This window comes from Hemitrygon akajei, chromosome 1 (genome assembly GCF_048418815.1).
Source record: "Hemitrygon akajei chromosome 1, sHemAka1.3, whole genome shotgun sequence".
Classification (NCBI taxonomy): domain Eukaryota; kingdom Metazoa; phylum Chordata; class Chondrichthyes; order Myliobatiformes; family Dasyatidae; genus Hemitrygon; species Hemitrygon akajei.
Window position 1 is genome coordinate 152276493 of NC_133124.1, and position 15394 is coordinate 152291886.

At 40.9% G+C, this 15394-nt stretch overlaps 1 protein-coding gene across 14 annotated transcripts in view; it reads right to left on the reverse strand.

Annotated features, from left to right (window-relative positions):
• Positions 1-1065: 1065 nt before the first annotated feature.
• The window catches only part of fam49bb (family with sequence similarity 49 member Bb), a 208726-nt gene continuing 194397 nt past the window's right edge, over positions 1066-15394 (reverse strand). For all 14 annotated transcript variants that reach the window (XM_073052909.1, XM_073052939.1, XM_073052946.1 and 11 more), the window contains 2 exons: positions 13863-13933; positions 1066-1815 (listed from right to left, as the gene is read on the reverse strand). In XM_073052909.1, the coding sequence (XP_072909010.1) occupies positions 1752-1815; positions 13863-13933 (135 nt within the window). In that variant the 3' untranslated portion in view covers positions 1066-1751. The remainder of the gene's footprint in view (positions 1816-13862; positions 13934-15394) is intronic.

The window sequence follows — 15394 nt, forward strand, 5'->3', positions numbered from 1 at the left end:
AAGGGAAAAGGTGCTAGACAAATTGAAAGGTCTTAAGGTGGATAAGTAACCTGGACCAGGTGGACTACATCCCAGAGTCCTGGGAGAGGTTGATTGGCTGATATTTACATTAACAAGCCGGTGTACTTAATTATGTGGCCACTGGGTGAATACCATTGACCAGCTACCAACAGTTTTGGCCCCCATATATCAGAAAGGATATGGTGTCATTGGGGAGAGTCCAAAGGAGGTTCACGGGGATAATTCCAGGAATGAAGGGGTTAACCTGTGAGAAGCATTTGGCAGCTTTGGGCTTATAGTCACTGGAATTTAGAAGAATGTGTGGGGATCTTATTGAAACCTACTGAATGTTGATAGGACTAGATAGGGTGGATGTAAAGATGTTTCCTATGGTGGGTGTATCCAGAATTAGAGGACGCAGCCTCAAAATTGAGGGGTGACCTTTTAGAATAGATGTAAGGAGGATTTTTTTGTTTTAGCCAGAGAGTGGTGAATCTGTAGATTGCTCTGTCACAGAATGAAGTGGAGGCCAAGTCTGTGGGTGTACTCAAGGCTGATGTTGTTAGTTTCCTGATTGGTCAGGGCATCAAAGGTTATGCCAAAAAGGCAGGCGTATGGGGTTGAGTGAGATCTGGGATAGGCTATGATGGAAGGCGGAGTAGGCGCAATAGGTTGAATGCAACTAAACAATAACAGTTCAGCACAGACTAGATAGGCTAAAGGGCCTGTTTCTGCACTGTAGTGCTCTATGATTACGCTGCCTGACCTGGTGAGTATCTGATTTTATTCTTTTTAGTTTTGATTTTATTCTACACTTTATTGCTGACTGAACTTTTAACCAATTCATGTTTGAGTGTGTTCAGATTCTGAGGTTATTTTTGTGTAGAAAATAAGCAGTCACTTTAAATGAATATATTTTTATTTAAAACCATAAAATGTTAAAATATATGATGGATATAGTAGTTGGGCTGAAATATAACTTCTGAATTGAAAAGGATAGGTCTTGGTAAATAGAGTGTAAGGTGACAGCCAGAAAATATATCTGTTCAAATCTCATTAGTCAGGTTTTAGAAAAACAAAAGCTGATTTTTATTGATCCACAGCTGCCGATTTCACATGTACATGCATTCGCATCTGTTACGCACACATAACGGTTTAACGTTAGTATAATGAATGTTAAACTTACATACACTCGTACAAAATGATTCAATGCAAACTGAAGTATTAACAAAACAGACATAGTATCTTGTAGTCTGTTGTGCTAGGTACCTTTTTGTGCAATAAAACATTATATAGTTAATTTAACATTTGTTCAATTTTTTAATGGCTGCGCATGATGAAGCTGCAATAGAAAATGATTTTTTAAAGTTTTACACAGCATGACAAAGCTTATCATGCAGAAGCAGTATTAAATATTAATCATTAGAAATGGAACAGATTTTCATCTCTCTTAGGCCAAGATCTGGAATCTCCTCACATGTACAAAGACACCCAGCTTGTGAATAGTAGCTGTCTATATGCTCCATTCATCCATCCACATGTCAAGCAGAGTAAACACTTCTTGCACTGTTTATGTATCGAGAGAGTTTGGCACAGAAACAAAGTTTAGCTATTTTGTTTTAAGAGAAGGAACACATTTTTTAAAAAAAGAGAAAAAAAAGCAGTTGCAGTCTTTTAAACATTAAAAACACATCTGTGCATCTCAGTCATGGCAGAATACTGTTTTAAGTAGCCAGCTCTGTTGCTATTCTTTATTGCAACATTGTCTTGATTTGCTTGGAGGTAGTCTCATCATTCAAATGCTTGGTGGTGTACCTAGAATGAAGAACATTGGCTTTGAAACAATGCTTCAATTAATGCAATTATTACAGATGAAAGAACATAATTATTTTGTGGTCCATAAGACGTAGGACCAGAATTAAGCCATTCCATCATGGCTGATCTTGGATCCCACTCAACCCCATACACCTGCCTTCTCACCATACCCTTTGATGCCCTGACTGAACAGGAAACTATCAACTTCTGCCTTAAATATACCCACAGGCTTGGCTTCCACTGCAGTCTGTGGCAGAGCATTCCACAGATTTACTACTCCCTGGCTAAAAAAAATTCCTCCTTACCTCTGTTCTATAAGGTCACCCCTCAATTTTGAGGCTGTGTCCTCTAATTCTGGATACACCCACCATAGGAAACATCTTTACATCCACCCTATCTAGTCCTATTCAGTAGGTTTCAATAAGATCCCCACACATTCTTCTAAATTCCAGTGACTACAAGCCCAAAGCTGCCAAATGCTCCTCATAGGTTAACCCCTTCATTCCTGGAATTATCCCCGTGAACCTCCTTTGGACTCTCCTCAATGACACCATATTCTTTCTGATATATGGGGGCCAAAACTGTTGGCAGCTGGTCAATGGTATTCACCCAGTGGCCACATAATTAAGTACACCTGCTTGTTAATGTAAATATCAGCCAATCACGTGGCAGCAACTCAATACACGAAAACATGCAGACATGGTCAACAGATTCAGTTGTTGTTCAGACCAATCATCAGAATGGGGATGTGTTCAAGAAAGTTTTCTAAATCAATATATAGATGTACCAACTAGAGAGGATGCAATATTAGATCTCCTATTAGGAAATGAGTTAGGGCAGGTGATGGAAGTGTGTGAAGGGAAACACTTTGGTTCCAGTGATCATAACGCCATTAGTTTCAACTTGATCATGGATAAAAATAGATCTGGTCCTCGGGTTGAAGTTCTAAACTGGAAAAAGGCCAAATTTGAAGAAATGAGAAAGGATCTAAAAAGTGTAGATTGGGACAGGTTGTTCTCTGGCAAGGATGTGATTGGTAAGGAGAAATTTTGAGAGTGCAGAGTTTGTATGTTCCTGTCAGGGCTAAAGGCAAAATGAATAAGGAACCTTGGTTCTCGAGGGATATTGGAACTCAAGAAGAAGAGAGAGATGTATAGACAACAGGGAGGAAATAAGATGCTTGAGGAGTATAAAAAGAGTAAGAAAATACTTAAGAAAGAAATCAGGAGGGCTAAAAGAAAACATCAGGTTGCTTTGGCAGTCAGGGTGAAGGAATCCTAAGAGCTTCTACAGGTATGTTAAGAGCAAAAGGATAGTAAGGGATAAAATTGGTTCTCTTGAAGATTAGAGTGGTCGGCTATGTATGGAACCAAAAGAAATGGGAGAGATATTAAATGGTTTTTTTGCATCTGTATTTACTAAGGAAACTGGAATGGAGTCTATGGAAATAAGGCAAACAAGTAGGGAGGTCATGGAACCTATACAGATTAAAGAGGAGGATAAAGAGGAGGAGGTGGTTGCTATCTTGAGGCAAATCAGAGTAAATAAATCTCCAGGACGTGACAGGGTATTCCCTCGGACCTTGAAGGAAACTAGTGTTGAAATTGCAGGGGCCCTGGCAGAAATATTTAAAATGTCGATATCCACAGGTCAGGTGCTGGAGGATTGGAGGATAGCTCATGTAGTTCCGTTGTTTAAAAAAAGCTCAAAAAGTAAGCCGGGAAATTATAGGCTGGTAAGTTTAACATCGGCAGTAGGTAAATTATTGGAAGGAATACTAAGAGATAGGATCTACAAGTATTTGGATAGACAGGGATTTATTAGAAAAAGTCAGCATGGCTTTGTGCGTGGTAGGTCATGTTTAACCAATCTATTAGAGTTTTTCGAGGAAGTTACCAGGGAAGTGGATGTAGGGAAGGCAGTGGATGCTGTCTATATGGACTTCAGTAAGGCCTTTGACAAGGTCCCGCATGGGAGGTTAGTTAGGAAGATTCAGTCGCTAGGTATACATGGAGAGGTAGTAAATTGGATTAGACATTGGCTCAATGGAAGAAGCCAGAGAGTGGTAGTGGAGGATTGCTAGTCTGAGTGGAGGCCTGTGACTAGTGGTGTGCCACAGGGATCAGTGCTGGGTCCATTGTTATTTGTCATCTATATCAATGATCTAGATGATAATGTGGCAAATTGGATCAGCAAATTTGCTGATGATACAAAGATTGGAGGTGTAGTGGATAGTGAGGAAGGTTTTCACAGCTTGCAGAGGGATTTGGACCAGTTGGAAGAACGGGCTGAAAAATGGCAGATGGAGTTTAATACGGACAAGTGTGAGGTATTGCACTTCAGAAGGTCAAACCAAGGTAGAACATACAAGGTAAATGGTAGGACACTGAGGAGTGCAGTAGAACAGAGGGATCTGGGAGTACAGATACAAAATTCCCTAAAAGTGGTGTCACAGGTAGATAGGGTCGTAAAGAGAGCTTTTGGTACATTGGCCATTATAAATCAAAGTATTGAGTATAAGAGTTGGAAATGTTATGGTGAAGTTGTATAAGACATTGGTGAGACCGAATTTGGAATATTGTGCGCAGTTTTGGTCACCTAATTACAGGAAGGGTTGAAAGAGTGCAGAGGTGGTTTACAAGGATGTTGCCGGGACTTGAGAAACTGAGTTACAGAGAAAGGTTGAATGGGTGAGGCTAGGGGAGAAAAAAACCAGAGGTCATGAGTTAAGGGTGAAAAGTTTAAAGGGAACATTAGGGGGGGCTTCTTCATGCAGAGAGTGGTGGGAGTGTGGAATGAGCTGCCAGATGAAATGGTGAATGCGGGCTCACTTTTAAGAAAAACTTGGACACGTATATGGATGAGAGGGGATTGGAGGGATAAGGCCCAGGTGCAGGTCAGTGGGACACGGCAGAAAAATGGTTCGGCACAGCCAAGAAGGGCCAAGAGGTCTGTTTCTGTGCTGTAATGTTCTATGGTTCTATGGAAGAAATGACCAAGTGACTTTGACCACAGAATGATTGCTGGTAACAGATGGCATGGTTAGAGTTGTTCAGACTGGTTCAAGCTAACAGTAATTCAGATAACATGTGTTACAAAAGTGGTGCGTAGAGGAGCATCTTTGAATGCACAACTTATCGAATCTTGAAGTGGATGGACTACAGCAGCAGAAGACCACACTGGATTCCATTCCTGTACCTAATAAAGGGGCCACTGCCTTTAGAACACCAGTGCCTTTGAGCAGAAAATCCTACAAAAGGTGTGGATTTGGCCCAGTACATCATGGGGTAAAAACCCTCCCAACCATTGAGCACATCTACACGAAACATTGCCACAGGAAAGCAACATTCATTATCACAGATCCTCATCATCCAAGCCAGGCTCTCTTCTCGCTGCTGCCATCAGGTAGAAGGCACAAGTGCTTCAGGACTCGCACCACGAGGTTCAAGAACAGTTAGTGGTGAACACGAGGTTCTGATGGCAGATGTTGGTAAGACATCAGACAAAGTTAGGAATGAAAAGGTTGAGCATGGTGCAACTATTACCCTTAGCTGCATATATTTCAATGCAAGAAATGTCATAGAAAAGGTGGATAATAGTGATAATAGTGCGGAAGATGAGGTAGACGGTTTACAAACAGAGGCAATGTATAGTGAGGAGAGGCTGCTGATAGGTAAAAATTACAGTCAACAGGATGAGTTGCAACATAAAAATCAGACAAAAAAGAAAAGATGAATACAGGAATGAAGGTATTACATTTGAATGCACACAGTATACGGAATAAGGTAGATGAACTTGTAGCACAGTAGCAGGTATGATGTTGTAAGTATCAGTGAATTATAGCTGAAAGAAGATTATAGCTGGGAGCTTAATGTTCAAGGATACCTTTTGTAATGAAAGTACAGACAGGAAGGCAGAGGGGGTGGCATTGCTCCGTTAGTAAAAAATAAAATAAAATCATTAGAAAGCGGTGATATAGGGCTGAAAGGTGTTGAATCATTGTGGATAGAGCTAAGACCCTGATGTGAGTTGTATGCAGACTCCCAAACAGTAGTAAGGATGTTTTCCTACTAATTACAATGGGAGATAGAAAATGCATGCCGAAAGGGCAATGTTACAATAGTTATGTGGGGATTTCAATATGCAGGTAGAATGGGGAAATCTGCTGCCGAATCCCAAGAGGAGGAGTTTCTAGAATGCCTATGAGATGGCTTTTTAGAGCAGCTCGTGGTTGGGCCCACTGGGGATCAGCTATTCTGGATTCGGAGTTGTGCGATGAACCAGAATTGATTAGAAACCCTAAGGTAAAAGAACTCTTAGGGGTAAGTGACCATACTATGATTGAATTCACCCTGAAATGTGAGAAGAAGCTAAAGTCAGATGTATCAGTATTACAGTGGAGTAAAGGGAATTACAGACACATGAGAGAATTGATAGAAGTGATAGGAAAAATAAACTGGCAGGGATGTCGGCAGAGTTAGAGGATAGGGAAACTTTTAAAGACCAACAGAAGGCAACTAAAAAAGTCATTAACGTAAAGATAGAATACGAAAGTAAGCTAGTCGATAATATTAAAGAGGATACCAAAAGTTTCTTCAGATACATGAAGTGTAAAAGAGAGGTGGGAATGGATATCGGACTGCTGGAGAGGTAGTAATGGGGGACAAGAAAATGGCAGACCAACTGAATAAGTATTTTGCATCAGTCTTCACTGTGGAATACACCTGCAGAATGGTGGTATATTGGAATATTGGGGTCATGAAGTATGTGAAGTTACCGTAACTAGAGAAGTTTTTGGGAAACTGAGAGGTCTGAAGGTCATCACCTGGATCAGATGGTGTACACTCCAGTGTTCTGAAAGAGGTGGCTGAAGAGATTGTGCAGGCATTAGTAATGATCTTTCAAGAATCACTAGATTCTGGAAGGGTTCTAGAGGACTGGAAAATTGCAAATGCCACTCCACTCTTCAAGAAGGAAGAGAGGCAGAAGAAAGGATATTATAGGCCAATTGGTCTGACCTCAGTGATTGGTTGGGAAGATGTTGCAATTGATTATTAAGGATGAGGTCTCAGGGTACTTGGAGGCACATGATAAAATAATCCGTAGTCATCATGGTTTCCTCAAGAGAAATTCTTGCCTGACAAATCTATTGGAATTCTTTGAGGAAATAACAAGCAAGGTAGATAAAGGAGATTTGGGTGATATTGTGTACCTGGATCTTCAGACTGCCTTTGACAAGGTGCCACGCATGTAACAACTCACAGTAATGGTATTACAGTAAAGATTCTAGCATGGATAAAGCAGTGGCTCATTGGCAGGGGCAAAGAGTGGGATTAAAAGGAGTGTTTTCTGGTTGGCTGTCAGTGACTAGTGGTGTTCCACAGGGGTCTGTGTTGGGACTGATTCTTTCTATGTGATATATCAATGATTTGGATGATGGAATTGATGGCTTTGTTGCAAAGTTTGCAGACAATATGAAGATGGGAGGAGGGGCAGGAAGTTTTGAGGAAATAGAGAGGCTACAGAAGGACTTAAACAGATTAGGAGAATGAACAAAGAAATAGCAGGAATAGTGCTGGTAAGTGTCTGGTCATGCACTTTGGTAGAAGAAATGTAAGGGCTGAGAAAGTACAAAAATACTGAGGTGGAAGTATTGGGAGTCATTCTGCAGGATTCCCTAAAGGTTAATTTGTAGGTTCAGTCTGTGGTGAGGAAGGCAAATGCAATGTTAGCATTCATTTCAAGAGGACTAGAATATAAAAACAAGAATCCAATGTTGAGACTTTATAAAACACCGACAAGGCCTCACTTGGAGTATTGTGTGTAGCTTTAGTCTTAGAAAGGATGTGCAGACACTGGGGAGGGTTCAAAGGAGGTTCATGAAAATGATTCTAGTATTAAACAGCTTGTCATCTGAAGAGCATCTGATGGCTCTGGGTCTATATTCACTAGAATTCAGAAGAATGAGGGATGGCCTCATTGAAACCTATCGAATGGTAAAAGGTCTTGACAGACTAGATGTGGAGACGACGTTTCCCATGGTGGGGGAGTCTAAGACCAGATGCCACAGCCTCAGAATAGAGGGGCATCCTTTTAGAACATAGATTTTGAGGAATTTCCTTAGCCAGAGAGTGGTGATCTATGGAATTCTTTGCCATGGGCAGCTATGGAGGCCAAGTCTTTACAGACAGACAGACATACTTTATTGATCCCGAGGGAAATTGGGTTTATGTAGATTTAAGGCAGAGGTTGATAGATTCTTGATTGGTGAGGGCATGAAGGGATACAGAGAGAAGTCAGGAGATTGAGGCTGAAAGGAAATTTGGATCAGCCATGAAGAAGTGATGGAGCAAACTCAATAGTCCAAATGGCTTAATCCTGCTCCTACATCTTATGGTCTTATGTTGGAATCTGGAGCAAAAAAATCAAACTGCTGAGGAACTCATGGGGTCAGGCAGTATCTGGAAGAAGACACAAACGTGGCACTGACAAGTTTCCATACAGCAAATTCTATGTACTTTTATCATTCAATTGTTTTTCATATACAAGCACATAACATAATCAATTGTTGATCTTTGCTTTGTCCTTGACCATGTAGCCACTTCCCAAAGCTTTGCACATCTCCATATTTGAACCCTTCCAGTCATGATTCTGCATCAACCAATTGTATTCTGCGACTGTGTTTTTGCACATTATTCCTATTCTAATCTTTTTTTGCAGCTTTTGATGTGGCACATCTCCTCCAATGTTTAGTTCATGAGAATTATTTCCTCAGTTCCATGCTTGCCTATTCAATCATAGCTCAGCATCTTTAGCAAGAGTCACCTCAACAAGCTTGTCATGTAAATGACAATCTACTTTCTTGACTTCTCCACAGCTGCGTAAATATTGGCCTAGCTGACCTGTCAGTTCCTGCAAATAGACAGTGGCAAGGTAAATGCCATAACTTTTGGTCTATCCACAGTCTCCATAGCTTGCCACTGATTCTGTCAAACCCCTTAAACACTGCCCTGGAGTAAACACCTTCCCTATTATTCTACTAAAAGTTGAGTTTCTGCTTTGTCTCAACTACATCCACGTATCACCACCTGCCCACTGAACTTGTCAGCTAACTAACTACTGGAACCTGTAAGACTAATTAGCAGAATTAGTCTGCTCTACCATTCCATCATGGCTAATTTATTATCGTTCTCAACCCCATTTTCTTGCCTTCTCCTCTTAACCTTTGACACATCTACTAATCAAGAACCTATCAACTTTTGCTTTAAATATACCCAACGACTTGGCCTTCACAGCTGTCTGTGCCAATGAATTCCACAGATTTACCACCCAGTAGTTAAATAAATTCTTCCTCATGTTTGTTCGATAGGGATATTCTCATATTCTGAGGCTTCTCTGGTACTCTCCCCAGTAGAGGAAACATCCTTTCCACGTCCACTCTATCTAGACCTCTCAAATTTCAATATGTTTCAAAGAGATTCCCCTTCATTCTTCTAAACTCAAGCAAGTACAGACCCAAAGCTTTATCACTGCTATAGTATTTTCCAACTTCTGCAGACTAGCTTAACTCCTTCCACTCAATACACTTAGGTAATTAAAAGCATTATCAACCATCTCCTATTTTACACCAAGCTCAGTCACCCCACCCCATAATTCTCGCTGGCTACACTGACTTGTGAATACCCAATCGCTGGCAATTGACAATACTCAAAATTATTTGTGCTTCAATTGATTCATGAACTCAGCCTTCTGTAAATTTCTCCACCATGTTAAGCAAGCTGTGCTTCCCATGTTTAGTTTCTCATGGACCTGCCACTCCACTTCAGCATGCACAGAGATGCCAAACTCTAGAATTCCCTCAACCTCTGCTAAAATTTTCCTCTTCTTAAAAACCTACTTCTCAGAATCAGAATCAGGTTTATTATCACCGGCACATGACATGAAATTTGTTTACTTAGCAGCAGTAGTTCAATGAAATACAGAATATCGCAGAGAAAAAAAAGTAAATAAAATAATAAATAAACAAATAAATCAATTATATATATTGAACAGATTTTTTAAAACGTGCAGAAACAGAAATAATCTATATATTTTTTTAAAAGTGAGATAGTGTCCAAAGATACAATGTCCATTTAGGAATCAGATGGCAGAGAGGAAGAAGCTGTTCCTGAATCACTGAGTGTGTGCCTTCAGGCTTCTGACCTCCTACCTGATGGTAACGGTGAGAAAAGGGCATGCCCTGGGTGCTGGAGGTCCTGAATAATGGACGCTGCCTTTCTGAGACACCGCTCCCTAAAGATGCCCTGGGTACTTTGTAGACTAGTACCCAAGATGGAGCCGACTACATTTGCAACCTTCTGCAGCTTATTTCGGTCCTGTGCAGTAGCCCCTCCATACCAGACAGTGATGCAGCCTGTCAGAATGCTCTCCACCATACAACTATAGAAGTTTTTGAGTGTATTTGTTGACATGCCAAATCTCTTCAAACTCCTAATAAAGTATAGCTGCTGTCTTGCCTTCTTTATAACTTTATCGATATGTTGGGACCAGGTTAGATTCTCAGAGATCCTGACAACCAGGAACTTGAAGCTGCTCACTCTCTCCAATTCTGATCCCTCTATGAGGATTGGTATGTGTTCCTTCGTCTTACCCTTCCTGAAGTCCACAATCAGCTCTTTTGTCTTACTGACGTTGAGCGCCAGGTTGTTGCTATGGCACCACTCCACTAGTTGGCATATAGTTCACTCTTGTACACCCTCTCATCACCACCTGAGATTCTACCAACAATGGTTGTATCATCAGCAAATTTATAGATGGTATTTGAACTATGCCTAGCTTCACAGTCATGTGCATATAGAGTAGAGCAGTGGGCTAAGAACACACCCCTGAGGTGCGCCAGTGTTGATCATCAGTGAGGAGGAGATGTTATCACCAATCTGCACGGATTGTGGTCTTCCAGTTAGGAAGTCGAGGATCCAATTGCAGAGGGAGGTACAGAGGCCCAGGTTCTGCAACTTCTCAATCAGGATTGTGGGAATGATGGTGTTAAATGCTGAGCTATAGTCAATGAACAGCACCCAATGAACAGTAGGTGTTTGTGTTATCCAGGTGGTCTAAAGCTGTGTGGAGAGCCATTGAGATTACGTCTGCTGTTGACCTATTGTGGTGATAGGAAAATTGCAATGGGTCCAGGTCCTTGCTGAGGCAGGAGTTCAGCCTAGTCAAGACCAATCTCTCAAAGCATTTCATCAGTGTTGATGTGAGTGCTACCGGGCAATAGACATTAAGGCAGCCCACATCATCAAATTTTGATCAAAATTATAACTCTTGATCTAATTGGCACATCCTTGGTCTTTTTTCAGTGACTAGACTCTATGAATTGTTTTGACATGTTAAATAAATCCAGGTTGTTAGCTAACATGTTGAGTCGCTCCTTGCATTGGCAGTCACAACATAAATTTGTTTTTAATGTATGTTTTTTTGAAAAGGAATATATCATATAAAAATTGTTGCACATTTCTGATTATTCCAAAAGCAATACATCATACTATTATCAGAACATGGAAAGGCTCAGGCGTATGGCGAGTGAAAGATTAGAGACCAATCAGGAAGGCACACGAGAATTATGATAATGAAGACAATTTATTCTTACATTTATCTGGAGATACAGCACAGTAAAAAGCCTTTCCAGCCCAATGAGCCCATGCTACCCAATTACAGACATGTGACCAATTAACCTACTAACCTATACAACTTTGGAATGTGGGAGGAAACCAACATGGTCAGGGGAAACTGTACAAACTCCTTATAGATAGCAGGGCTTGAACCCACTGGTGGTCGTTGGTGCTGTAATAGCTTTATACTAATCACTACGCTACTATGCCACCCTTAAATTCATGTTCACTCAAAAGCTCATTTCTGGGTTCAATGGGGCATGAAGGTTACTAATTGGCTCACTTTAACCAATTCAGTTGCCAGAGAGAGGAATGCAATTGATGGATGGATAAAGAAACAGAGTTGATGATTGGACAGATGCTTCAATAATTTTGGTTACTGGAAAGCCTGATACACAAATGCAAAATGGTAGGTGGGTCTGGGGGTGCTGAATGTAAATAATCGGTGTGTAACATGGCATTACATAATGAAAGACAGTGTTGCCTACAGTTACACTTGCATGGATGTATGTAATGTTTAACAAACCTTTCTCAAAGTAGTTAAATTTAAGTCCCTGCATACATTCCCGTGTACATATTTAATTCATGATTGCAATGCATGAATTCTACATGATTTAGAATTGGCAATATTGTACACTACTGCTTTTACAACAATTTCTTACTTTAGATAAAGCACAAGTTCATAAGGTCATAGAAAAATACAGCACAGGAAACAGATCCTTCAGCCTATCTAGTCTGTGCTGAATCATTCAAACTGACTGCTCCCATCAACCAGCACCCGGACCATAAGCCCTCCATATCTCTAACATACATGTACTGATCCAAACTTAAATGTTGAAATCGAGCTTGCATGCACCACTTGAGCTGGCAGCTCATTCTACACTCTCACCATGTTCCCCTTAAACTTTTCACCTTTCACCCTTAACCATTGACTTCTAGTTGAACACCCAGCCTCAGTGGAAAAAGACTGCTTGCATATCCCTTCATAATTTTGTATACATCAGTCAAATCTTTTCTCAATCTCCTATGTTCCAAAGGTTTAAGTCCTAACCTATTTAATCTTTCCTTTTAACTCAAGTCTTCCAGTCCTGGCAACATCCTTGTAAATTCTCCTCTGCACTCTTTCAACCTTATTTACATTTTTTTCCTGTAGGTAGCTGACTGAAAATGCACACAATACTCCAAATTCAGCATATTTTAACATAACATCCCATCTCCTGTATTCAATATATTGATTTATGAAGGCCAATGTGCCAAAAGCTTTCTTTACGATCCTGTGATGCCACTTTCAATGAATTATGTACCTGTATTCCCAGATCCCTTTGTTCTACCATACTCCTTAGTGCCCTACTGTTCACTTTGTAAGGCCTGCCCTGGTTAGTCCTACCAAAGTGCAACACCTATCACTTGTCAGCATTAAATTCCATCTGCCATTTTTTCAGATAGTCTAGATCCCACTGCAAGCTGTGATAGTCTTCCTCACTGTACACAGGCCTCCAGGCAGAGAGGCAATCATCAACTACCACTCTCTGGCTTCTCCCACAATGCCAATGTATAATCAAATTTATTACTTCATCTTGAATGCCAAGTGACTGACCCTTCTTGACCAACCTCCCATGTGGGACCTTGTTAAATGCATTGCTAAATTCCACGTAGACAACATCCACTGCCTTGCCTTCATCAACATTTCTGGTTATCTCCTCGAAAAACTCTAGATGATTGGTTAGGCATGACCTGCCACTTACGAAGACATGCTGACTATCCCTAATCAGTCCATGTCTATCCATATACTCATATCTGGTCCCTTAGAATATCTTTCAATAAATTTCCAACTACTGATGTCAAGCTCACCTGTCTATAATTTCCTGGGTTTATTTTTAGAGCTTTTCTTAAACAGCAGAACAACTTTAGCTATCCTCCAATCCTTGGCTACCTCACCTGTTGTTAAGGATGATTTAAATATCTCTGGTCAAGCCCCTGCAATTTCTGCACTTGCCTCCCACAGGGTCCAAGGGAAGACCTTGTCAGGCCTGGGGATTTATGCACACTAATTTGCCTCAAAACAGCAAACACATCCTCCTCTAATCTGTGTAGGGTCCATAACCTTGCTACTACTTTGCCTCACTTCTATAGACCCTGCATCCATCTTCCAAATAAACACAGATGCAAAAAATCCATTCAAGATCTTCCCCATCTCTTCTGGCTCCAAACATAGATTACCATTCTGATCTTCCAGATCTTCTAACATTAAGAAATTATGTGTTCCAGGGAGTGCTGTGCACTTGGTATAAAACTTCAAAATTCCTTACTAAGTGGTTTGCAATTTACATTTCTTTCTTTCTCTGTAATATTTAATGCAATAATTATAATTACCTGAGAGCATTCAAAAGGCCTTCTACACTATTTGGAGGCTGATCCCTTAAGACTTTTATGCAACCTTTCATCTGTAAAAATAGAAAGAGTATAACCTTTAGTTTCTTTAAAGATGTAAATTTGTTATTTCAGCATATTTAGAATATCACTTTTACTATTAGAAAATTTTGCTGAGGCTACCAGGCAGTAATTCAAGCTGTAGTAAATGTTCTCAAATACAATCAATATGTGAAACTAACATTAACACAAAAAAATCTGCAGATGCTGGAAATCCAAAGCAACACATCAGAAACTCAACAGGTCAGGTAGCATCTATGGAAATGAATAAACAGTTGACTTTTCGGGTCGACATCCTTCTTCAGGACTGGAAAGGAAGGGGGTAGATGCCAGAATAAAAATATGGTGGGGAGGGGGTAAGGAGGATAGCTAGTAGGTGATACATGAAACTAAGTGGGTGGGAAAAGTCAAGAGCAGAAGAGAAAGGAATCTAATAGGAGAGAAGAATGGACCATAGGAGAAAAGGAAGAAGGCAGGGCACCAGGGGAAGGAGTAGGTAGGTGAGTAGAAGGCATAAGAGGCCAGAGTGGGAAAATCGAGGAAGGAGGAAGGCGGAAGGGGGAAGGAAAATTTATTTTGCCAGAATGAGAAATTGATGTTCATGCCATGAGGTTGGAGGCTACTTATATGGAATATGAGGCGTTGCGCCTTTGCCCTGAGAGTGACTTTACTGTGCCACAAGAAGAGGCCATAGATCAACATGTCAGATCAGGAATGGGAATAGGAATTAAAATAGTTGGTCAATGGAAAATAACACTTTTGGAGGATGGAGCAGAGGTGCTTGACAAAGCAGTTCCCCAATGTATGATGGGTCTCACCAATGTAGAGGCCACCATTTTGTAAGTACCAGATACAAGAGGCAACCCCAAAAGATTCACAGATGAAATACTTCCTCAACTGGTAGAATTGTTTAGGGCCCTCAACGGAGTTGATGAAAGAGGTGAATGGGTAGTTGTAGCACTTTGGTCACTTGCAGGGATAAGTCCCAGGAGGAGGATTAGTGGGGAGGTATGAATGGACAAGGAAACACGGATGGAGCAATTCCTGAGGAAAGCAAAGAGGGTGTAAGTGGGGGGGGGGGGGGGGTGTTGGAACGGTAAAGATATGTTAGGTGGTAGGATCCTTTTGGAATGGCAGAGGTTGCAGAGAATGATGGCATGTGAGAGTGGCAGGTTAGGACAAGAGGAACTCTATCCCTATTAAGGCAGCAGGAAGATGGGGTGAGCACAGATGCCCAGGAAATGGAGATATGGTTGAGGGCAGCATCATTGGTGGAGGAAGTGAAAAACCCTGTTCTTTGAAGGAAGACATCTCTGAAGTCCTGGAAAGGAAAGCCTCATCCTGGGAACAGATCCAGCAAAGATGAAGGAACTGAGAAAAGGGAACAGCAATTTTATAGGAGATGGGTAGGAGGAGGTAGACAGACAGACATACTTTATTGATCCCGAGGGAAATTGGGTCAAGAGAGCCAAGGG